This window comes from Chiloscyllium punctatum, chromosome 8, assembly GCF_047496795.1.
Source record: "Chiloscyllium punctatum isolate Juve2018m chromosome 8, sChiPun1.3, whole genome shotgun sequence".
NCBI classification, from domain to species: Eukaryota; Metazoa; Chordata; class Chondrichthyes; order Orectolobiformes; family Hemiscylliidae; genus Chiloscyllium; species Chiloscyllium punctatum.
Window position 1 is genome coordinate 53,152,286 of NC_092746.1, and position 26,876 is coordinate 53,179,161.

Sequence of the window (26,876 nt, forward strand, 5' to 3'; positions counted from 1 at the left end):
GTAAAATAAATATACTTCATAGGTGTGATACAGCATTGAAAGGATACAGTAAAAAGTCGTCAAAAAGTTAAATTCTCTTTTCAGGGAGGAATCAACATATCAGGGATTATTTCAAGTTTACTTAAGCATTCAGTGTTTTTAGTATTTTAACTTTTCAAACATGTTCGTTTCTCATATTGCCAACAAAGTGTTATTAACATATTCCGTGAAGAGACAGAGAGCATTAGCAGTCCACTACTGGATGAGTACAAAAATTAATTTAAATGGCCAACAAAATGTGGCATCGCTTTCAAACAGATGATATAAAAGTTTAGCAGTTACACTCTATTTAGTGTACCAGGATAAGAATATCACATCTCAGGATGGATGTACTGGCGTGCTTAAAGAGAGGAATGAGGAAAATGGGCAAAGTGTTATGGTTTTAAGAGAAAACAGAGGACACAGGAAGCTGCTCAATGGATCTCTTTCAGAAAGCTGCTCTCTGTGCAGCTGTCATTGGCGCATGCACAGAATGGCACGGAGATTTTAGTGCAGACATTGGTGCACGTGCAGAACGAAGCCCGCGAAACGATCACTTGTTGGAATCGCGCAGCGAAGACGCAAGCGTTTTTGAAAATAGCATTCCTTAATTCCTCAGCGACGTTATAAGTTATCCAAGAACTACCTGCACATTCCTTATTTGATAGTTGTACAGGAAATAAGGATGCATTAAAACATTTTAGGAAAACATGGAATGTCATTATTACCTTACGTACCAACTGATAATTAATTGAAGAAACCATAATTTGAAAGACAGAAGGATATTTTTGATTTTCACCAATTTTCCTAGACCTGATGAAAAGCAGCTCTAAAGTTGTTTCATGACAGTGAGGGATGCTGTAGCTATTGCAATATTGATGGTGGATTAACTTGTGTGCCAATCAGATTAAGGTTTCATGAGAGCAAGAGATTTGACAGCCCAACCTATGTGAATGCAAAAATGGGCTTCAGATAGTAAAGACAATACATTCCTTATTATTGATGAGCCAGAAAAAAAGGAAAAAGAAATGACTGAACTGGATTACTATGTTAGTTTCAAAGGTCTCTCCAGATTATAAAACCAATTCCACTTCATCCAACACTGGGTTCACAGACTATTAAATAAATCTTTCTGCTAATAGATAAATTGCCTAGTTACATGAATTCTAAATTTAATAACATGTGGGAATGTCATTTTGAGAACCAGCCTCTATTACTGGTCTATCAGTCATTGGCTTGAATCACTATTACCATAACATAAAAATGGATAGAATAATAATACATATTAAAATATATTAATGTGAAAATAGCCTTTATTTCTCCTCACTTACGAGTTTGGCAGAATATTTATGAAATAAAATCTCAGTTATTGGAAAAGCATTAGATAACCGGGTGCCTAAGGAAGAAAGTTAGTTCAGTTTTTTTATACATTGCTTCTTACATTGAATAATATTAGAACAAAATGCAGGCCAACATAGGACCTAGTCCAAATAGGAATGTCCTATGTTAAGAATCAAACGTCTATCTAACATTCATGAAGGGAGGTTAAAAACTATTAATGACTCTTCTAAATGTTAGCATCTTAATAAGAAGGCTGGTACACAAGAACCTTTAGAGTAGAGGGTAATTTACACGGATAGCATAGAATCATAGAGATGTACAGCACAGAAACAAACCCTTCACTCCAATTTGTCCATGCTGACTAGATATCCTAAATTAATCTAGTCCCATTCGCCAGCACTTGGCCCATATCCCTCTAAACCTTTCCTATTCATATACCTATCCAAATGCCTTTTAAACTAATGGTAAGAAAGAATAAGTAATGTGTTATTTTCAAAATACTGCAGGTTGCTATTAATAGGGTATTGCAAGTATTTGTACTGAGCCTTAGCTATTTACAATTGATATCAATTGCTCAGACAAAACAAAAGTATCCAAGCCTGCTAACAATACAACACTGGATAGAGTGCAAACTGTGAGAAGGACAAAAACAGGCTGCAAAGAGATACAGATAGGTGACATGAGCGAGCAACAAGGTGGCAGATGGATTATAATGTGAAGCAGCATGGACTTATGCATTTTGGTAGTGAGAACAGAAAACCAGAATTCAGTTTCATGCCTTCTAAAAAAATAATGTTAATGTTTAATGGGATTTCGGCATATTCACACAAGGGCAGAGAAAATTAATCTCAGGTACAGCCAGCAAGTAGGAAGACATTGAGGAGAATTAGAAACAAGAAATCTTGCTATAATTGTCTCATTATACATGGAATAGTTTGGTCTCTATACTTGAAGGAACCGACATTTTGCATTGCAAACAAGGTTCACTACATTGGCTGCTGGGATGAAAACTATGTCCTATAACAAGACTAGGGAAAATTGCATCTACATTCTCAGTTTTGCTCCTTGGAGTAAACTTCAAGTGCACAGAACACAAAAGTTATCATTCAGTATTTAGGCTTATTTGCAACAATCATAAATTCTGTGCTGACAAAGTAACTTAGAACAACTGGAGTTTGATCATTTTCCATGTGCATTTGCAATAGAGAATATGCTGCGCTTGATCAGGTATCTACCAAAGCCTTACTTTCATAGCAATACCTCTTCCCTCAAAACTATGACTTGTCCAGTTTTACTTTTATTGAAATCTGACCTTCATGTTTTGGATCAGTCTTTGATTACGAATGCCTCCAAGGTATTCAGTTCCTTAAACCATTGCCTTTTCCAACACTCAACGTGTATGTCACCACATGCATTCCCTCAACCGGATTCCTTACAAAGGATGATTACTGGCTGTGGCAGGTACTTGGACACAAGAGCTCAAGCTCAAAACAAAAGTAAGACGGTGCTTCAACTGGAGTTTGTCCCCTCAATCGATTTATTTTTCCTTCTCTTCTGTTCTCTTTTGCATTGTTTCTTTTTCTCAGCTTTGGACTCCTGGCCTCAATGCACCCTCGGACTCCCGGCCTCTGACTCCTCAGCATAGAGTTGGTGAGGCATCCTCTCGGTCTGGAGTGGCAGTCTCTCAGCCCAGATTGGCATGGCATGGCAGTCTCTCAGTGGTCTCAGCATGGACTTATGGCCTCAAGGAGATTCCAAACTGGTCTCCCAGCCTTGAGAACCTCAAGGTGAAGACTGGCGCAGATTGGAGGCTAGTGGGACTGGGTGGGAAGAACTGTTGTTCTGAACTTATTTCTCTACTTGTTTAATTTATTCCTACTATCAAGAATGCTGGACTTTTGAATTATTTATTTTTCTATTATATTTCCTAAAAACTTGTACTGAAGAATCTGTACCTAGGTACCTTGTACCTAAGATGATGCTGTAAATGGAGACTTGTAAATTTTTCACTGTACTCATTTGAGTACATCTGACATAAAGCTAATTCAGTAATTCAAGTCAAGTGGTGGGCCATACAAGCAAGGGGCATACATAATCAGGTGATGGGTGGAGAATTGCACAGGATAACTCATTACAGCTGACAATGAGAAACTCTGAAATTTCCCTAGACTGACATTTATCCAACGTTTGGTTAAACTAAACTCATTGTTTTTAAAATTGCAATCCCTATGTTGGCAGGTGTAAATACTTATCTGAAAAACTTGTGATGAATTTGTCACTGCATATTTTTAAACATCCACTGATTAAAAAAAAATGTTGGATGTCCAACTATTCGTATATATTTTCTTAGACCCGAAAAGGGTCATTGACTTGGATACTTAACACCGTTTCTCTTCAGAATCTTCCTGATCTGTTGAGTATTTCTGGAAATCCTGCTTTTAATTTTAGATTTCCACTTTGTGCAGTCATATACTCACCCTAGAATGGGTGATTTCAAGACTGGGGATATATTTTTAAGATGAGAGGAGAAAAATTTATAAAGACATGAGGAGCATTTTGTTTTTAAACCGGAGTAAAATGAACGTGTGGAATGAACTTCCAGAGGAAGTGGATGACATGAGGACAGTTACAATGTTGAAAAGACATTTAGATAAGTACATGAATAAGAAACATTTGAAGGAATATAGGCTAAGCCCATTCAGGTGTGATTAGTTTAGTTTGGGATTATGATCAGCATGAACTGGTTGGACCGAAGGATGTGTTTCCGTGCTGTATAACTCTACAAAAGCCAGTGTTCCTGGATGGTTTTGTACCTATATACTCTCAATCAGTGATAAAGGTTGAAATTGGCTTTCTCTTTACAGGCTGCATTTGCCTTTTTAATCAGGTTCTATGCAGATCGAATATCTCTAACTTAATCCTTGATTCAAATACAAACTAAAATATCCAATCAGCATCAAGAGCATAATAAGGTAGTATCCTGTGTATGCTAAATTATGATTACAAATTTTAATAGCACTAGAATCAGTACTTCAGGTTACTAGGTCTAGATGCTAAAAATTAGAGCCAGTCTTGAGGAGTGAATCTAGCAAAACCTTCCTCAGTAAAAGGGTGGGGGTATAAGTTTGGAATGCTTTTTTTTCCAAAAATGGTGACTGATGCTTGAATATAGTTAAATTTAAAACTGGAAATTGACCAAGTCTTATTGACCATATAGATTGAGCAATATGGACAAAGGTGGTGTGTGGATTTAGGTGTTATTGAATGACAAAACAGGTTTGATGGGCTAAATTGTTTTTCTGTTCTATTTAACTCAGTTGAGATACTGTGTTCTGCATTTGTATTTTTGTACTATGAGCCCAAGGGATTAAATCAAGATTAAACCAATTAAACCTAACAAAAGCTAATTAAAGCAAGTAAGGCAGATGCTGGAGGTCTGAAATAAAAAGAAAGTGCTAGAGAAATTCAGCCAATCTGGCAACATCTGACAGAAACAGAGTTATGTTGAATACAACATGATTTTCACTTGGAAAGCAACAGTTCTGTTTTTTTTCATGGCAGATGTTGCAAAAGTTGCTAAGTTTCTCCAGCACTGTTTTTATTTCAAACTACATTTATGTGCATGACTTTAAAAAATACACATTACGGAGTAAGAGTGGTATTAGTAGTTTAAGGGTTGTGAAGAGATATTAACTGAAGATAGCAACAAGCAAATGAAGACTTTACTAGAAAGAAACAAATACAGCCAAAGTTCCTTGTTAAAGGGACAAGGAATGTTAAAGTGGAAACAGGGTGAAGTTCATTGAGTTTTGGAGTATCTCTTAAAAGGATGTTGAGAGGATAAAGGGTTGAATCTATATGTATGATATATGGGATAAGACAATTTCGTACAGTTCTTGTATACTGTATAGTTCAATAATATTTCCTTCTTGTCTGTAAGAAACTTTGATGTTCTTTGGCTGAAATTACACTGGCAGCCTCTTATGAATACGGTGACTGACCACCAACAATAAACAAACTCCAAAAATAAAACTTATTGTCTACCAGGTGGCACTCTAGAATCTGATCTGCCCAGTATGAACACACAGTCCATCACAACTTCATTGTGAGGAATCCAAAAGGAAAAGGGAATAAAACCTAAGAAAGTAGGACTATTAAAAAAAGATTTAAAATCATATAAATCTGAAAATAAATCACTATAGAGTACATTTATCTTTTTTAAAATTCTGTAAATTATAGAAGCACAGTTCACAAAGCTGAGAATCTGGGACACCAGGTGTAGCAAATATCCTAAAAAGCTAAGGAAGCAACACAAAGTAGTTGGTATGAAGGACGCCTAAATGAAGTTACTAAATATGCAGATTAGAAAATCCTCATAATTATTTAAAAATTTTGAATGTGCTCAGTCTTGCAATTCGCTTCAATAAAATGGACATTAAAAATAAATGCAGGAAATATTTTGGTCAGACAAAGTGAAATCTTATATCCTTAAAGCTTGTTTTTACTAATTTTATTTTTAAAAAAACACCGTAAACATATAAGATGCAACAGCATGCACTGAACACAACAGTAACAGAAATAGGAGATGCCAAAATTAAACACAACATCTCACAGACTTAAGCTGACAGCAATGTGCCCGCTAAACTGCGTGGGTACCCAAATGGTCACACTAAGAATTCATACGTTTCAACTCATTCTTCGAAATTCTAGAGAAAGCTGGCCTAGTCTGTAATCAATGCTTATTGAAAAATCTCAAGAAAAGCCTAGTGGTTAGTCGGGGAAATCTCTGTTGCCCTCCTCCGATGGGAATTGTATCCTTCCTTAGATAAGGAGATCAAAACTATACATAATGTTCCAGGAGCAATCTCACGACATCTTCCATGCAAATTAAGCACAAGCTGATCTCTAAGGTAAATAAAACAAAGAATTGCAGGCTAAAAATCTGAAACAAACAAAGCTGGAAAATTGCTGGAGAAACTCAGCAGGTCTGGCAGCATCAGTGGAGAGAAAATATCGTTAATGTTTTTGACTCCAGCGACCCTTCTTCAGAACATACAAAAAAACTGGCTGGCTATACATCACAGTAATTAAATTAATAAAATAATTCATTCAATATCCAGTGCAAGCTCATTCTTTGTTTTCTGATTACTGTGTATGTTTACAGTGTTATTAATATTTGAAGCTCAACTGAAACTCTAATGATAGTGCTTTTATAGAAATTATTTTTACCTGTCCAGTTTAATCCTTGCTAGCAGTGGTTCTAGCCAGCCCTGAGTGCATTCACAATGAGCATCCAAGAATGTGATCACTTGTCCTGTAGAAGCCGCTGCTCCTTTCAGTCTTGCTCGGATCAAACCAGAACGTTGTTCCATGCGTAAAATTTTAATAGGTACTTGCAATTTCTTCACATATTTCTCTAATGGCTTGTTTAAAAAATCTGAAAAATAATGCCATTATGTTCAGCTGAAAATATTCAAAATTACCTTTGAAAATAATTTTAAAACTAACAATTCTGCAGCAGTGCACAAATAAAGCAGTACGTTTTGACAAGATTTGATGAAACTGTTAAATAATGTTTAACTGACATTTGAATACTTTCAAATATCAAAGTTGAGTTTCTACAAAGAATTCACGAATAGAATTCCAAAGCAGAATTAAAAATTGTTGATTCAGAAAGGAGTTCTTTATTGCAACGCGATGCTGAACTGGCCACTGTATCCTCTATACAGCTTTCAAACTGGTGCATCAAAACCTTTACACTAGAACTGATTTGCAGTGAATGTGCTCAATTCATATTGGCTGTAACATGCCAGCTGTAAACTGGCCACAAACATCATTTGCTATCAAACTCTCATTGCCATGTAAAAAACTGCCTCAATCCAGTTTACAAAATGCATTGAAAACAGATATCTACCAAGAATAAACAAATTTCTATATTGTTTGATACCAAGCCACTGAACCAAACAAGTGTGTTTACTTGATTAAATCAAGAACTGCAGATACTGGAAATCTGAAAAACAGTAGTTGCTGGAGAGAAAGCAGAATCAATATTCTGAAGGGTCACTGCACTACCAGAGCTGTTGAGTTTCTCCAGCAATTTGCTTCTGTTTCATATTTCCAGCATCCAACACTTAATTTCAATTTGCTGTTTACCATGAATCCATTTAAATTAACTTTGACTTCCAACTTTTAAATTGCAAACCAGTTATAAAGCCTAGTTTTAGCAGAAATTGCCTGGCGGTCATAGTTATCCACTGAAATTGGTTGCACGATTAGTGTTAACTACCGTGGCAAGAAATTTCGCATCACAATGTGGTGAGAGCCACCAGTCCTGTAAAGAACTTACATAGGTTCGGTTACCTCTCAGAATGGGAGCACAGAGTGGAGAGAGTGAGACTCAGTGTGAAAAAGAAAGATTTCTAAATTAGGAACTTGGTGCAGGTGGGAACTCACTCCAGTGATGGAAAATGGTGCTGCTTCTTCTACACTGAGATGTTCCAACTGTGCATACTACTGTGGGAGCCACTGACTACAGTTACAGTAAGTATCTGCAACTCGAGGAACTTTGGCTCAGTGTTAGTTTTTGACTGAGCAAAAAGGGAGGCATACATAGGGTTTAGGAAACTGAAGACAGAAAGAGCCATTAAAGAATACAAAGATAGTAAGAAAGAACTCAAATAAGGAATTAGGAGGGCTAAAAGGGGCCATGGTATGTCTTGGCAAACAGGTTTAAGGAAAAGCCTAAAAGGTATTTTACACATATGAAAGGAGGGTAGCTAGGGAAAGGTTCTTAGTGTATAATTTGCATTGGTATTCACAAGAAAAGGTAGATGCTAAGTCTCAGGAGGGGTATGTTGTATTCTAAGTCTGTCAATAGGAAAAGGCTGTGGTGTTTAGAGTTTTGAAAAGCATCAAGGTAGACAAGTCCCCAGGATCTGATGAGACCTATCCCACAATGCTGAGGGAGGCAGATGAGGAAATTACTGGGGCCTTGTACAAAATCTTTGTATGCTCTTTAGTCACAGAAGTCCCAGAAGACTGGAGAATAGGCAATGTTGTTCTTTTTGTTTAAGAAGGGTAACGCATTCCAAGAATTGGCCATGCTAAATTGTCTATAGTGCTCAGGGATGTGTAGGTTAGGTGTATTAGTCTGAGGTAAATGGAGAGTAGTCGTCGACTGGGTCTGGGTGGGTTAGTCTTCGGAGAGTCAGTTTGGACTTGTTGGGCTGAAGGGTCTGTTTCCATACTGCAGGGATTGTATGATTCTATGAAATTGCAGGCCATTGAGCCTCACGTCAGTGGTAAAGAAATTATTGGAAATTATTCTTTGAGATATCTCACATTTAAAAAAATATTGGTTCATTAGTGATAGGTCACATGGCTTTGTGTGGGGGAGGTCGTGTCTCACAATCTTGATTGAGTTTTTTGAGGAAGGGACGAAAATTATTGATGAGGGCAGGGTGGTGGATTTGTCTATTGACTTTAGTAAGGCCTTTGACAAAATCTCTCATGGCAGGCTGACACGAAAAGGTGAAGTCACAAAGGATCTGCAGCGTGCTGGTAAGATGAACACAGAATTGGCTTTGTCACAGAAGACAGATAACATCGGCAGGCTGTTTTCTGTTTGGACGTCTATGATCAGTAGTGTTCCTCACTGATCAGTGAGAGGATCCTTGTTGTTTGTAATATATACATAAATGGTTTGGAGGAGAACTTGAGTGGTTTGATTAGTAAATTTGCAGATGACAAGGATTGGGGGTGCTGTAGACAGGGAGAAGCATTGTCAGAGGATACAGTAGGATGTAGATAGTCTGAAGACTTCGATAGAGAAATGGCAGATGAAGTTTAATCGAGATAAATATGAGGTGATGCATTTTGGGAGATCTAATTCAAGGAAAGTATACTGTAAATGGCAGACCTCTTAGTAGCATCAACACACAGAGGGATCTAGGTGTACAAGTTCACAGTTCCCTCAAAGTGTCAACACGTGGATAGGGTGCTCAAGAGGCATATGGCATGCTTGCCCTCATTGGTTGGGGCAAAGAATATTAAATTGACAAGTTATGTTGCAGCTATATAGCACATTAATTAGGCCACATTTGGAATATTGTATACCATTCTAGTCACCACACTACCAGAAGAATGTAGAGGCTACTGGAGATGAACAGAAATAGATTGCCAGGATGTTGCTTGGTTTGGAGGATATTAGCCATAGGAGCGATTGCCAAACTTGGTTTGTTTTCACTTGAACATTGCAGGGTGAGGGTCGACCTAATAGAAGTTTACAAAATTATGAGGCACAGGTAGAATGGATAGTTGGAGTCTTTTTTCTCAGGGTAGAAATGTCAATTACAAAGAAAAAAGATCCTGTCAACACCATGTGCTCTTATTAAGCAGCCTAATAAGTTACCTTATCAAACACCTTCTTAAAATCCAAATATATTCTTATCTGTCCTACGTGTTACCATCTCAAAGAATTCCAATAAATTTGTCAGGCATAATTTCCCCTTCAAGAAGCTCCACAAACTCTGCTTGACCATATTACACATTGCTAAATGGTTTTTCGTAATAGACTGTAACATTTTCCTAATGAGAAAGTTAAGCTAACTGGCCAAGAGGCTAAATTAATATATAAAAGGTATTACATGGTCAGTTTTCCCATCTTCTGGGACTTAAAGAATGTAAGGATTCCTGTAAGCTTACTACCAGTACATCCACCATCTCTGCAGCTACTCCCTTTAATATCCTAGGATTCACGTGCAGGGGACTCATCAGTCATAGTCTCAATTTCACTATCATGTTTTCTTGCGGAATTGTTATTGTTATAGAGTCATACAGATGTACAGCATGGAAATAGACCCTTCGGTCCAACCTGTCCATGCTGACCAGATATCCCAACCCAATCTAGTCCCATCTGCCAGTGCCCGGCCCATATCCCTTCAAACCCTTCTTATTCATTACCCATCCAAATGCCTCTTAAATGTTGCAATTGTACCAGCCTCCACCACATCCTCTGGCAGGTCATTCCATACACGTACCACCCTCTGCGTGAAAAAGTTGCCCCTTAGGTCTCTTTTACATCTTTCCCCTCTCACCCTAAACCTATGCCCTCTAGTTCTGGATTCCCCGACCCCAGGGAAAAGACTTTGTCTATTTATCCTATCCATGCCCCTCATAATTTTATAAACCTCTATAAGGTCACCCCTCAGCCTCCGACGCTCCTGGGAAAACAGCCCCAGCCTGTTCAGCCTCTCCCTGTAGCTCAGATCCTCCAACCCTGGCAACATCCCTGTAAATCTTTTCTGAACCCTTTCAAGTTTCACAACATCTTTCCGATAGGAAGGAGACCAGAACTGCACGCAATATTCCAACAGTGGCCTAACCAATGTCCTGTACAGCCGCAACATAACCTCCCAACTGCTGTACTCAATACTCTGACCAATAAAGGAAAGCATACCAAACACCGCCTTCACTATCCTATCTACCTGCAACTCCACTTTCAAGGAGCTATGAACCTGAACTCCAAGGTCTCTTTGTTCAGCAACATTTCCTAGGATCTTACCATTAAGTGTATAAGTCCTGCTAAGATTTGCTTTCCCAAAATGCAGCACCTTTCATTTATCTGAATTAAACTCCATCCGCCACTTCTCAGCCCAGTGGCCCATCTGGTCAAGATCCTGTTGTAATCTGAGGTAACCCTCTTCGCTGTCCACTACACCTCCAATTTTGGTGTCATCTGCAAACTTACTAACTGCACCTCTTATGCTCGTATCCAAATCATTTTTGTAAATGACAATAAGTAGAGGGCCCAGCACCGATCCTTGAGGTCACAGGCCTCCAGTCTGAAAAACAACCCTCCACCACCACCCTCTGTCTTCTACCTTTGATCCAGTTTTGTATCCAAGTGGCTAGTCCTCCCTGTATTCCATGAGATCTAACCTTGCTAATCAGTCTCCCATGGGGAACCTTGTCGAACGCCTTACTGAAGTCCATATAGATCACATCTACTGCTCTGCCCTCATCAATCTTCTTTGTTACTTCTTCAAAAAACTCCATCAAGTTTGTGAAACATGATTTCCCACGCACAAAGCCATGTTAACTGTCCCGAATCAGTCCTTGCCTTTCCATATACCTGTAAATCCTGTCCCTCAGGATTCCCTCCAACAAATTGCCCACTACCAAGGTCAGACTCACTGGTCTATAGTTCCCCGGCTTGTCCTTACCACCCTTTGTAAACAGTGGCACCATGTTTGCCAACCTCCAGTCTTCCGGCACCTCACCTGTGACTATCGATGATACAAATATCTCAGCAAGAGGCCCAGCAATCACTTCTCTAGCTTCCCACAGAGTTCTCGGGTACACCTGATCAGGTCCTGGGGATTTATCCACCTTTAACCGTTTCAAGACATCCAGCACTTGCTCCTCTGTAATCTGGACATTTTGCAGGATGTCACCATCTATTTCCCTATAATCTATATCGTCCATATCCTTTTCCACAGTAAATACTGATACAAAATATTCATTTAGTATCTCCCCCATTTTCTCTGGCTCCACACAAAGGCTGCATTGCTGATCTTTGAGGGGCCCTATTCTCTCCCTAGTTTCCCTTTTGTCCTTAACATATTTGTAAAAACCCTTTGGATTCTCCTTAATTGTATTTGCCAAAGCTATCTCATGTCCCCGTTTTGCCCTCCTGATTTCCCTCTTAAGTATACTCCTACTTTCTTTATACTCTAAGGGTTCACTCGATCTATCCTGTCTGTACCTGACATATGCCTCCTTTTTCTTAACCAAACCCTCAATTTCTTTAGTCATCCAGCATTCCCTATACCTACCAGCCTTCCCTTTCACCCTGACAGGAATATACTTTCTCTGGATTCTTGTTATCTCATTTCTGAAGGCTTCCCATTTTCCAGCCGGCCCTTTATCTGCGAACATTTGCCTCCAATCAACTTTTGAAAGTTCTTGCCTATTACCGTCAAAATTATCCTTTCTCCAATTTCAAACTTCAACTTTTAGATCTGGTCTATCCTATTCCATCACTATTTTAAAACAAATAGAATTATGGTCACTGGCCCCAAAGTGCTCCCCCACTGATACCTCAGTCACCTGCCCTGCCTTATTTCCCAAGAGTAGGTCAAGTTTTGCACCTTCTCTAGTAGGTACATCCACATACTGAATCAGAAAATTGTCTTGTACACACTGAAGAAATTCCTCTCCATCTAAACCCTTAACACGGTGGCAGTCCCAGTTGATGTCTGGAAAGTTAAAATCCCCTACCATAACCACCCTATTATTCTTACAGATAGCTGAGATCTCTTTACAAGTTTGTTTCTCAATTTCCCTCTGACTATTGGGGGGGTGGTCTATAATACAATCCCAATAAGGTGATCATACCTTTCTTATTTCTCAGTTCCACCCAAATAACTTGTCTGGATGTATTTATGGGAATATCCTCCCTTAGCACAGCTGTAATGTTATCCCTTATCAAAAATGCCACTCCCCTCCTCTTTTGCCTCCCCTTCTATCCTTCCTGTAGCATTTGTATCTTGGAATATTAAGCTGCCATCCTACCCATCCCTGAGCCATGTTTCTGTAATTGCTATGATATCCCAGTCTCATGTTCCTAACCATGCCCTGAGTTCATCTGCCTTCCCTGTTAGGCCCCTTGCATTGAAATAAATGCAGTTTAATTGATTAGTCCTACCTTGTCCCTGCCTGCCCTGTCTGTTTGACTCACTTCTGCTCTCAGCTGTACCCGTCTCAGATCGATCTCTTTCCTCATTATCTCCCTGGGTCCCAACCCCCCCCCCCCCCCCCCACCTTACTAGTTTAAATCCTCCCAAGCAGTTCTAGCAAATTTCCCTGCCAGTATATTAGTCCCCTTCCAATTTAGGTGCAATCCGTCCTTCTTTTACAGGTCACTTCTACCCTAAAAGAGATTCCAATGATCCAAAAATGTGAATCCTTCTCCCATACACCAGCTCCTCAGCCATGCATTCATCTCCTCTATCCTCCTATTCCTGCCCTCTGTGCCTTTTGTCCCTTAAATATTTAGCAATTTTGAAACATCATTCATTTTATATATGAATGATATTCTTTTTATATATTTCAATAAGGTCTTGCTGTCCATCTTGATATTACTTGCAACTTCACCCTCAAAGCTAATTTCCTCCCTTTTTTGGTAATCTTTTACTTTTTGAGGCCCAAGAAAAAAATTCCCAATCCTCTAATCATTGCCACATTTGTTTTCTTTCAATCTGATGATACCCTCAACTTCCCTGGTTAACTATGGTTAGCTTATTCCTTTCCTAGAGTCCTTTTTTGTCCCTGGAACAGGTCATTGCTGTGAGTCATGAACTATTTTATTCAACTTATGTAATTTTTATCTATCTCCTTTGCTGCTAGAACTCTTTTCCCTGTCCACTCCAGACAGTTCTGCCTTCATTCCTTTGTAATTAACCTTATTTAGACTTAGCATAATTGCTTCTGATCCAATTTCCTCCTTCTCAAACTGAATGCTAAATTCTACCACTGTGTGGTCACTGTGACCGAGGGAACTTTTACTCAGATATTACTGATTAAACTTTTCAATTTCAAAACAGCCTGATCCCTGGTTGAATCCACAACATTTTGTTCAAGGAAACTGTCAAATACACACTATGAATTCTTCATAGTTGTTTTATCTGATAATCTGATTATTCCAATCTGCATGAAGATTAAAGTCAGCCCTGATTAATGCACTGCCTTTGTTACATATCCTCAACCTCCTGATTTATTCTCTGTCCCTACAGTGTAACTACTGTTAGGAGGTCTATACACCACACCTACTCATGCCTAAGTGCTAATGTTCAGAGACACTTGGGCATATTTGTACAAAAAGTGCAAAAGGTTAATATGCAGATAGAACAAACAATCAAGAATGCAAATGACACATTGACTTTTATTACTGTACTACAATCCCCTTCCAATAATAAAGTTTTGCAACAACATTTCAGCATTTTGATCAAAATGCATTTGGAATACTGAGTGCAATTTAGACTGCAATTTAAAAAAAATACTTCTATTGCGTTCAATATAGCAAAGGTTCTCTAAATTGGTCCCTGGGAATGACAAAGCAAAATTAAATAGATGGAGTTGTTTCCTTTTGAACAGAGGAGGCCGAGGGGAGATTTATTTGAAGTGTATACAATAATGAGAGATCAAAATGGAGTAGATAGGAAAGACCTGTTGTCCTTAGCAGAGATATGAATAACCAGGAGGCATAGATTTAAATAAATTGGTAGAAGGACTGACAGCATTGAAGAGATTGTTTTTCATTAAGAATGTTATAAAACTCACTGCCTAAATGGGTGAAGGTAGATATGATCGTTTGATTTAAAATATACTTGCATATGCACTTGAAGGGTATAAATTACAAAGTAAAAAAACAAGATCTGGAAAGAGGGATCAGGCTGGAAAGCATTTCTTCAACCAGCAGATGGGTTGACTGTTTTTCTTCTGTGCTATAAATTTCTATGTCATTACGTTGGTAAATATACTATAGCCAGGGTAATGTACACTAACTTTAGAGTCTTAATGGCAGAGAGAAAGGTCAGTGGTCCCATTAAGTTCATGTCTTATGGAAAGCCATTTCCTGATAGCCAGTAGCAACAACAGGGCACAACAGATTAAAATTCTAAACATCCATCATTCAAACACTTGGAGCTTCCTGAAATGTTTTGTTTTTGTCTACACAATAACGCAATTCTCCCCTCACAACCACAATGTAATTAACTAGGAAGAATAAGCAAATAATCATGCACCACTGTTTCACAAACCATCCCAAAATGTAAAAACATTCTATTAGATCTCTAAAATAATCAATGTATCTGATTGAATTGCAACATTTAAGAGGCTTTTGGTTGGGTATATGAACAGGAAGGGTTTGGAGGGATATGGGCCGGGTGCTGGCAGGTGGGACTAGATTGGGTTGGGATATCTGGTCAGCATTGACCGGTTGAACCGAAGGGTCTGTTTCCGTGCTGTACATCTCTATGACTCTATGACTGCTTTTCAGGACAAAAAAGTAATTCACACCAGGTTTAAGTAGGAACAGAAAACTATTGTAACACACTTATTGTTAATCGAAGATAGAGGGAGAAAAAAGGATTTATATTTTACTACTGTAATTTAAAATCAAACTCCTTCAAAAATCTCAGAGTAGCTACTCATTCATTCAGGATTAAGATAGATGGTTTGACACCTATTATGGATCGAAAATGAACAGACAGGGCAAATAAAATACCACATATCATAACTCTAGATTTCAAGGTTGGTTTAAATAGTCTTTTCTGATTTTTAGCACTGATGACATACTGTTTTCTGAAGGCTGACAGTCATCCTTTGATTCAAAATTTGATTAAGTGGCCCTACATCCTTTTTCTTTAAAGCATTCTTGGTTCTGCCTTTCTTTCACATATAGCTTGAGAGAACGCATTGAGAGAGAACATTAGAACTAAGAGCAGGAATCTGTAATTCAGCCCCTCGAGCTTGCTTTGCTATTTAATGTAATCATGGCTGATGACATCTCAACCTCACTCCACTTTTCTGCCCGCTCTCCATAACTCTTTAACCCATTACTAATTAAAAATCCGTCTGTCTCCATAAATTTACTTAATGTCCCAGCATGGTGGAGGAGTGAATTCCACAGATTCACAACCCTTTGTGAGCAGTAACTTGCTTCATCTCTGGATTTAAATCTATTATCCCTTATCCTAGAACTATTACCTCTCATTCTAGAACTATTACCTCTCATTCTAGATTGTCCCACAAAAGAAAGTATCCTTTCTACATTTACTATGTCAACCCCTTTGGCACCTTAAATTCCTCAATTACAGCTCCTCTCATTCTTCTAAATTCCAGACAGTATTGGTCCAAACACTCAGTCTCTTCATAAAACCAATGGAACCTTTACCACCTCCAGGGAATTTTGGAATATTATAACCAGTGGATCCACTACCTCTGCTGCAACTCAAGAACCTATGATGTAGGCTATCAGGCCCTGGAGAATTGTCTGCCTTCAATCCCCATCTCCTTCTAAATCTTCGGATTACTTCTTATTACTGAGATGGTACCCAGGTACTCCATCATGAAATTGGATGCAAAATGTTGATTTAGTCTCTCTACCATTTCTATGTTTCTCACTAATACTTCCCTAGTCCCATCTTCCAATGGATCAATATTCACTTTAGCTACTCTCTTCCCTTTTATATTCAAAGGCTTTTGCCATCTATTTTCATATTTTGCACTAGTTTTCTTTCATAATTTACCTTTTTCCTTTGGTAACCCTTTGTGGTCTTTAAAAGTAATCCAATCTTCCAGCCTGCCACATGCCTTTGCAATATAATATGCCTTACTTTATGTCTTTATATTACCTTCAACTTCCTTGCTTAGCCATGGTTGTTTATTTTCCCCCTTACAATCTTTTTCCCTCTGGGATATATTTCAGTTTTAGTTTACTTGCCCTCCAACTGAATTTGAAATTCTACCTTGCTATGAACACTGTGCCCCAGAGGATTCTTTACTATAAGATCATTAACTAAATCCACCTCATTCCACACTACCAAATCTAGAACAGCTTGCTCTCTGGTTGGTTCCACAACATTTTGCTAAGAAACACAATCTCTAATGCAGTCTATGAACTCTCCCTCAACAGCTCAATACCAATGTGTCAGAGAATGTACAGTCGCCTCTGCTATAATGCACGTTTCATCAACACGAATTGGCTAGACTGCTATTGAAGAATTTAAACTATTTATAGAATGCAAATTTTCCTTCCCTGTACTAGCTATAACGCTATTCCTATCCCATTGGTTTAAAACAGTGCTGTTATTACACGATTTTCTTATAACGCTCTATTGCAGAAGAACAGAACTATCACATTATATCAGAACAGACCATAAGGAGTTTTTAACACCCTGCAGTTCAACTAGAGGGTTGTTGTCAGGCAGAATTTCCTTAACTCAAAAGGCTCACTGCTTCAAAAAGCAACAACTGTCCTCAAAAATTGCACCTCAACATATCTTACTTGATTTTCATGTTGCAAAACTCTCCTGGTATTTCAGTTATATGTCATTACAAATTCCATTTCAATTTATAGTCCCAAAATAGAAAAAAAAAGTCATCTCTCGCAACGTGCTCTGAGAACTGTGTCACGTTAGAAGAAATTACAGGAGAATACAATTAGCTCATCCTATGAGATGACAATAGACAATAACATTCTATGAATACAACTTCAAATTTAGTTGGATTTAACTCAGTGATTTGTTTTTGGAACAGAAGGTTTAAATTTCTTATTGGAACAATGTGGTAACTATCTAAATAGTTACAAAGAAATTGTGTGCAATTCAGAAGAAACCTATCCACACAGCAATGAGATCGTAATGTGGAACCTGTAATCAGAAGTTGAGGAAATAATAGAAATATTTCAAGGGAAACTAGTAAGCATTTAAGGGAAAACAGAAGTTTCTACTCAGATAGCTGGATGAGGAAGCACAGGAAGAGGTTTCAGTCGATCATAATGGCTGGCAATAGACTGAGGGCAATTTACATTTGTCTGTATAGTTTCCAATCTGAATACCTGAAAGAGACATGTTAACAACATCTGGTAAAATTGGACAATTGCCACATGAAAAAAAAAGAGCCACAAGATTATTACGTACTTCCTGATGGCATTCATTTTTAATTAGATTTTAAACCAGATTCTTTCCCAATATTATAAAGCCTGAGTGAAAGTCCTCCTTAATTATCTGCCCACCAAAATGGATCTATGCTGAGTTAAAAGATTAAGTCTCAGTGACATTTTAAAACATGCAATAGCTTATTATAAATAGCATGCAATCCAGTGTTCATATGGTTAAAGACATCAATAATGATAAAATGCTGCATATGAAATGCATACAGTAACCAACTACGTGGAATACAATCCTAGCTACAAGTAATCTTGACCATGTTATCTGTCATTACAAATTAATCATAGCCATCTCTGTGAAACAGAAATAATCACAGGTGACCTTTAAAGTGTCACCTGCTGGCCATAATTCACAAAGACAAAGCACATAGGCTGCACAAGAGTGGAGCCAATTTCCTTTCATCTTGAATTCTAAGTATTTAGCAACATGCTCATGGTTATAATGTTCCCTTTCTTCTGTGACTTTAGGGAAGTGGGGGAAGGGAATAATATTTCATTAATCTTACTGAGCTTCTAATTTCCTACTGCATTTGCGTGACATAGCTAGTGATGCATACATTGATATTGTGGTCCTTATTCCAAAGTGATACGTCCAGGCACTTCATGGGCCTCCTTCTCAGAGTCCTCCATTTCACACTGTATCCTGGCCTGTACTAAACTGTCATTCACGTGTGATGCAAATACTGACTGCTCACGTTACTAACAGACCTTTTCTACTTCTGATAGCTCCCACATAGCTTAATTAGAATTGTTACAAATAGATCCAGTCACTGTGGCCACAAGGCCAAGGCACAGAGAATCGACATTTCGGGCATACACCCTTCTTTAGGAATGAGGAAAGTGTATCCAGCAGGCTAAGATAAAAGGTAGGGAGGGGGGACTTGGGGGAGGGGCATTGGAAATGCGATAGGTGGAAGGAGGTCAAGGTGAGGGTGATAGGCCGGAGTGGGGTGGGGGCGGAGAGGTCAGGAAGATGATTGCAGGTTAGGAAGGCGGTGCTGATTTAGAGGGATTTGACTGAGACAAGGTGGGGGGAGGGGAAATGAGGAAACTGGAGAAATCTGAGTTCATCCCTTGTGGTTGGAGGGTTCCTAGGCGGAAGATGAGGCGCCTAGGCAGAAGATGAGGCTCCAACCGTCGTGTTGCTATGGTCTGGCGATGGAGGAGTCCAAGGAACTGCATGTCCTTGGTGGAGTGGGAGGGGGAGTTGAAGTGTTGAGCTACAGGGTGGTTGGGTTGGTCCGGGTGTCCCAGAGGTGTTCTCTGAAACGTTCCGCAAGTAGGCGGCCTGTCTCTCCAATATAGAGAAGGCCACATCGGGTGCAGCGGATGCAATAGATGATGTGTGTGGACGTGCAGGTGAATTTGTGGTGGATATAAACCCGTTGGGCTATAACCTGGTGTTGTGTGATTTTTAACTTTTTAAATTTGAGTGATGCCTTCCCATCATTCCATCTGGGGGAGTCCAGAACTAAAGGGCATAGGTTTAGGGTGAGAGGGGAAAGATATAAAAGAGACCTAAGGAGCAACATTTTCACGCAGAGGGTAGTATGTGTATGGAATGAGCTGCCAGAGGATGTGGAGGAGGCTGGTACAACTGCAACATTTAAGAGGCATTTGGATGTATATATGAATAGGAAAGGTTTGGAGGATTATGGCCTGGATGCTGGCAGGTGGACCTAGATTGGGTTGGGATACCTGGTTGGCATGGACGGGTTGGACCGAAGGGTCAGTTTCCATGCTGTACATCTCTATGACTCTATGTGCGTACATGGCAATTAAATTGCTTTATTTGAAAGGTTTCATCAAAACCTTCGCCAGCAGCCCAACTCTCCCCAAAAGAGTGACGACCATATGCTTAAACTACTGCAATTACAGATTTAAAAGCTAAACAATTCCACTGATTGTTATATGAATGTGTATTTGGGCAGAAGAGCAGCATGAACTAATAATACAATGACAGCATAATACTCATTTATTTTCAAATCTTAACACACCAGCTCAGAGTTATTTCCCACGAGCAATAAAAGTTCTGATTGTTAAATAAGCAAAATAAATACTCAAAGTTGTAAATTGCTTTAAACCGAAGTATCTGAGCAATATTCCTAGTTGGAAGATGCCTTTTTTCAGCGTATTTGATGCATCACTGAGAGCAAAGATTCAAATATTACATAACATTACAGTTTTGTATACACACATAGAATAATGTCACTATTCAAGGGAAGGGAAGAAGATGGACAAATGATAATGTTATTTGCATAACAGAAATGATGCATGCGCAAAGATTTGGATGATTTAGTATTCGAGAACTTAATGAAGAATGTGTTTTGATAATGTCACAGAGGTGAATATAACTGCACATGCACCAGTAAAATATGGCTGCTGGTCATGTGTAAAATATGTTTCTCAATCATTAATAAAGAGACACACTGTTACTTGAGGTGATGTTGGGGGGGACCTGCACATTGCTATTTAGATGGAGACTTGAAAAATTGTCTAGCCTCAGTGAAGGTAGTGTAGCCATGACTAACATTTTCTGAAAGAAAAATCACCATACAGCTTATCCTTTGCACATACATTGGTTTAGCTGCTCATATTTCACGTTTGCATTGGTATTCCCATATTAGAGTGTCACAACTCTTTCCCATTCAGTCCATGCCAAGGCATACAAAGCAATGGGCCAAGTGCTGGAAAACAGGATTAGAATGGTCCAGTGGTTGTTTTTGACTGTGCAGGAATAATGGGCCAAAGAGCCTTTTTCTGTGCTGTAGACCTCTATGGTTATGACATTAGGTCGTGCCTTTTCCTTAGTGGCTTGTCCTCAACCTTTAATAGAAAAGGAGTCATTTAAACAGTAGCTGGTATCATTAAACAAATTCTGCTCAGATATTCAGGATCTTTCACTAGAATCTCCCCCTAAACCCAAATAATGATATTTACTTCCTAGACCATGCCACACTTCATAACAGTCTTCAGTTTTCATGATCACTTCAGAATTCCAATATAAACTAAGAACATGTTTTGACCACAAAAACCAAACGGAGGCTCAATATTGCTTCTGCCAGTTGTCATTATATCCTTAGTCTAGTCATGAAGATTGAATTAAATTGGTTAAAAAAGGTCTCTACCCCTTCACATCAAGAAAACATTTGATGAAAACAGACCCCAGGAGGCCAGTAATACTGAAGTCAAATCCAAGTCACTGATAATTAGGGACAAATCCAGTAACATCAAGTAAGAACGTCATGGCTGCTAGATGCAGAAGAACATAAGGAATGGGAGCAGGAGTAAGTCATTCAGGTATTTGAGTCCATGCCACCATTCAATGGGATCATTGAAATGATTTTCTATTTAACACCATTTTCTTGCATTATCTCTATTTTTCATAATTTTTTAAAAATCCAGAAATCCAACAACCTTAGTCCTGAACATAATTAAAAGCCTTCATAAGCAGAGAATGTCATGGTCCTAAATAACCTAAACCTTGCTCAGAGACTGCATCTCCTGGTTTTAGACTCCCATGTTAAGGGAAATATCAGCCCTGCATCTACCCTAAGTCTAAGAATTTTACATACTTGGATGAGATTATCACTCATTCTTCAAAATTCCATAGAATAAGGGCCCAAATGTTTTAATCAATCGTCAAAAGGGCAACTCTCTTCCAACCCAGGAATTAGAATTCCTACAGAATGGAAACAGGCCCTTCGGCCCAACAAAGTCCATACCAACCCTCCAAACAGCCATTACCCACCCAGACCCATTACCCTACCCTATTACTCTACATTTCCCCTGATTATTGCACCTAACCTACATATCCCTGAACACTGAGCAATTTAGCTTGACCAACTCGCCTAACCTGCACATCTTTGGACCATTGAACCACCATGCTGCCCATCATTTGGTGAAATCCCGTTGCACTCTTTCCAAGACAGTGATGTCTTTCTGTAGGTAAAGGGACAAAAACAAAAATACTGTACACAATACATAAGATATGGTCTCATCATGGCTCTGTACAACTGCAGTAATCATCCTAACTATGCAAAAACAGTGCAGAGGTTCTTTACATCAACATCCTAAGTCAAATTGTCTTCAGAGGTGAAGTTATTGAAAACACAGCTATCATAAGTCCATAGGTGGCTTACAAATGATCAGGTCACTGTTGGTCACAGGTCTGTACCCCAGTGTAAAGACCATAAGACATAGGAGCAGAAATTAGGCTACTCAGCCCACTGAGTCTGCTCTGCCAATCAATCATGGCTAAAAAGCTTTTTCAACCCCAATTTCCAACTTTCCCCCTGTAGCCTTTGATCCTTTCAGCAATCAAGAACCTATCATCTCAGTCTTAAATATACACAATGGGCTGGTTTCCACAGCCTTCTGTGGCAATGAATTCCACAGATCCACCACTCTCTGGCTAAAGAGTGTTTCTCCTTATCTCTGTTCTTGCCTTTACTCTAAGACGGTGCTGTCAGGTCCTTGTCTCCTGCCAATGGAAACATCTTTACAATAGTCACTCTGTCCAGGTCATTCAGTAATCTGTAAGGTTCAATTAGATCCCCACTCTTCCTCCTAAACTCATGGGATCATTCTCGTGAACGTCCTCTGAACCCACCCCAGGGCCAATACACCCTTCCTTAGGTATGGGGCCTAAAATTGCTCACAATACTCTAAATATGGTTTGACCAAAGCCTTATAAAGCCTCAGAAGTACATCCCTGCTTTTATATTCTAGTCCTCTTGAGACGAACGACAACATTGTATTTGCCTTCCTTACTACTGACTCACCCTGCATTTATCGAGAGAAACAAGGACTCACAAGTCCTTCTGCATTCAGATTTCTGAATTTGCTCCCCATTTAGAAAATAGCCCATGTCTCAATTTCCCACGTTGTATTTCATCTGCCACTTTGCCCACTCTCCCAACCTGTCTAAATCTTTCTGCAGTCTCCCCACCTGCTCAATACTAACTGCTCTGCCACCTAACTTTATATCATCTGTTAACTCAGCCAGAAGGCCCTCGGTTTCTTCATCTTGATCATTAATATGTAAAGCGAAAAGTTGTGGTCCCAACACTGATTCTTGTGGAACACTAGTCACTGCCTTCCATCCTAAGGAGGTCATTTTTATCCCCATTCTCTGCTTTCTGCCAGACAGCCCATCTTCTATCCATGCTAGCACCTTGCCTTTAACACCATGAGCAGCACAGTGGCTCAGTGGTTTGCACTGCTGCATCACAGCGCCAGGGACCCGGGTTCGATTCCCGCCTTGGGCAACTGTCTGTGTGGAGTTTGGACATTCTCTCAGTGTCTGCGTGAGTTTCCTCCGGGTGCTCTGGTTTCCTTCCATAACCTAAAGATGTGCAGATCAGGTGAATTGGTCATGCAAAATTGCCCATAGCATTAAATGCATTAGTCAGGGGTAAATATAGGGTAGGGGAATGGGTCTGGGTGGGTTACTCTTTGGAGGGTCAGTGTGGACTTGATGGGCCAAATGGCCTGTTTCCATACTGTAGGGAATCTAATCTTATTCACAGCAGCTTCCTATGTAGTTGATAACATCCATTGGCTCTCCTTGATCTAACCTGCTCATTATTTCCTCAAAAAGAATTCTAACAGATTTGTCAGGCATGACCTCCCCTTGATGAAACCATGCTGACTTTGTCCTATTTTACAACGCACTTCCAAATACTTATAAATCTCATCCTTCACAATGGACTCAACGACTGAGGTGAGGCTAGTCAGCCTATAATTTCTTGACTTTTGCCTTGCTCCCTTCTTAAATAGAGGATTACAATAATGATTGTCCAGTCCTCTGGGATTTCCCTGACTCTAGTAATACCTGAAAGATCACTACTAAAGCCTCCACTATCTTTTCATAGTTAAGAAATTTGACACGAGCTTCAGCACCTTTGAATCATGTTATGTCAGTTCTATTCCTGTGACTATCAATTTCACAATATGACTTTGGATCGGGTCAATTATGTCCAGTGAAATAGTGCTGGGTGAAATTAATAAAATATATTTCTCTTGCTATGTTTCATTTGATTTGGATAGGTGCTGCTGTCCTTGGGGTGAGTGTAGCACTAAAAGCAAAGTACTGAGAAGCTGAAGATCTGAAACAAAAGCAAAATGTGCTGGAGTAACTCAGGTCTGGCAGCTGGGAGAGACAAAATTAATATTTATAATCTAATATGTCTTTTTGGGACTGAAGACAGCTGAAAATGATGGTTTTTATGCTGTTGATAAAGGAGGAGGAGAAAAAGTGAAACAGATAGCGAGACTGCTCAGAGCAAAGGGAGTAGTAACTGTAGCAGAAACAAATGGGTGTTGGTGATGGGGGTAAATGGTAGATCAAAGATTAACTACACTGATAAACCAATGCAAACTAATCATTGAAGGTAGAGGATGTAATCAAATGAAGGATACTGCACATGCTCTGAAGTTGCTGTACTCGATGTTGAGCCTAAATGGCTCTAAAGTGGAAAACAAAATGCTATTGTTCCAACTTGCATTTGGCTTTGCTGGAGAACAGCAGTAGGGCTAGGACTGAAATGTTACAACAACAGAAACTCCAATGTTGCTCTGAGTGGGGGGGGGGGGGGGGGGGAAGCGGGTGGGGAAAGAGAGATGCGCAGGCAAGGATTGAGGGCAAGTGTGCAGGAAATGGATCAAACATGGGTGAAGGCCCTGATAACCACAGTGTGGAGTAATCCTCTGTTGAGGAAAAAAAATAACAGTACACTTGAGGAACCCTTCTGAAAGGAGGTATCATTAGGACAGACTAATTGGAAATGAAGAAACTCGGAGAATGTAATTTATTTTACATTGAATATATGAGGGACAGAAAAATCAGTCATAGAGTAATTGAGATGCACAGCATGGAAACAGACCCTTCGGTCCAACTCGTCCAACCCTTTCAAGTTTCACAACATCTTTCCGACAGGAAGGAGACCAGAATTGCATGCAATATTCCAACAGTGGCCTAACTAATGTCCTGTACAGCCGCAACATGACGTCCCAACTCCTGTACTCAATAATCTGACCAATAAAAAAAGAGAGCATACCAAATGCCTTCTTCACTATCCTACCTACCTGCAACTCCACTTTCAAGGAGCCATGAACCTGCACTCCAAGGTCTCTTTGTTTAGCAATACTACCTACTTACCATTAAGTGTATAAGTCCTGCTAAGATTTGCTTTCCCAAAATGCAGCACCTCACCTTTATTTGAATTAAACTCCATCTGCCACTTCTCGGCCCACTGGCCCATCTGATCAAGATCCTGTTGTAATCTGTCCATTACACCTCCAATTTTGGTGTCATCTGCATAACTTACCAACTGTATCTCTTATGCTCACATCCAAATCATTTATGTAAATGACAAAAAGTAGAGGTCCCAGCGCCGATCCTTGTGGCACTCCACTGGTCACAGGCCTCCAGTCTCAAAAACAACCCTCCACCACCACCCTCTGTCTCCCATCTTTGAGTTAGTTCTGTACCCAAATAGCTAGTTCTCCCTTTATTCCTTGAGATCTCCCTTTGACTATAATACAATCCCAATAAGGTGATCATCCCTTTCTTATTTCTCAGTTCCACCCAAATAACTTGTCTGGATGTATTTCTAGGAATATCCTCCCTCAGCACAGCTGTAATGCTATCCCTTATCAAAAATGCCACTCCCCTCCTCTCTTTCCTCCCTTTCTATCCTTCCTGAAGCATTTGTATCCTGGAACATTAAGCTGCCAGTCCTGCCCACCCCTGAGCCATGTTTCTGTAATTGCTATGATATCACAGTCCCATGTTCCTAACCATGCCCTGAGTTCATCTGCCTTCCCTGTTAGGCCCCTTGCATTGAAATAAATGCAGTTTAATTTATTAGTTGTACCCTGTCCCTGCCTGCCCTGACTGTTTGACTCACTTCTGCTCTCAATTGTACCAGTCTCAGATTGATCTCTTTCCTCACTATCTCCCTGGGTCCCACCCCCCCATCTTACTAGTTTAAATCCTCCCGAGCAGCTCTAGCAAATTTCCCTGCCAGTATATTAGTCCCCTTCCAATTCAGATGCAAACCGTCCTTCTTATACAGGTCACTTTTAACCCAAAAGAGATTCCAATGGTCCAAAAAATGGGATTTCTTCTCCCATACACCAGCTCCTCAGCCATGCATTCATCTGCTCTATTATCCTATTCCTGCCCTCACTAGCTCACAGCACCAGGAGTAATCCAGATATTACTACCCTCGAGGACCTCTTTTTTAAGTTCCTGCCTAAAACGCTGTAATCTCCCTTCAGAATCTCAACCTTTTCCCTTCCAAGTTGTTGGTTCCAATATGGACAATGACCTCTTGCTGGCCCCTATTGCCCTTGAGAACATTCTGCACCCTCTCTAAGACATCTTTGATCCTGGCACCAGGGAAGCAACACACCATTCTGATTTCTCGCTGTTGGCCACAGAAATGTCTGTCTGTACCTCGTACTAGAGAGCCCCCTAACAGAATTGATCTCTTGGAACCCGACGTACCCCTCGTTGCATTTGAGCCAGTCTCAATACCAGAAACTTGGCTGTTTATGCTCCGTTCCCCTGATAATCCATCATCCCCTACATTTTCCAAAACAGCATAACTGTTTGAAATGGGTATAGCCACAGAAGGCTCCTGCACTAGCTGCCTACCTCTCTTACCTTTCCTGGAGTCAACCCATCTATGTGACTGTATCTGAGACTTTTCCCCCTTCCTATAACTGCCATCCATCACATACTGTTGCTGTTGCAAATTCCTCATTGCTTCTATCT

At 39.6% G+C, this 26,876-nt stretch overlaps 1 protein-coding gene across 1 annotated transcript in view; it reads right to left on the minus strand.

Moving 5' to 3' along the window:
* Window positions 1–26,876, minus strand: part of galnt1 (UDP-N-acetyl-alpha-D-galactosamine:polypeptide N-acetylgalactosaminyltransferase 1) — a 148,647-nt gene that overhangs the window by 20,563 nt on the left and 101,208 nt on the right. The window contains exon 5 of the mRNA XM_072575568.1: window positions 6,589–6,796. Coding sequence (XP_072431669.1) covers window positions 6,589–6,796 — 208 coding nt within the window. The remainder of the gene's footprint in view (window positions 1–6,588; window positions 6,797–26,876) is intronic.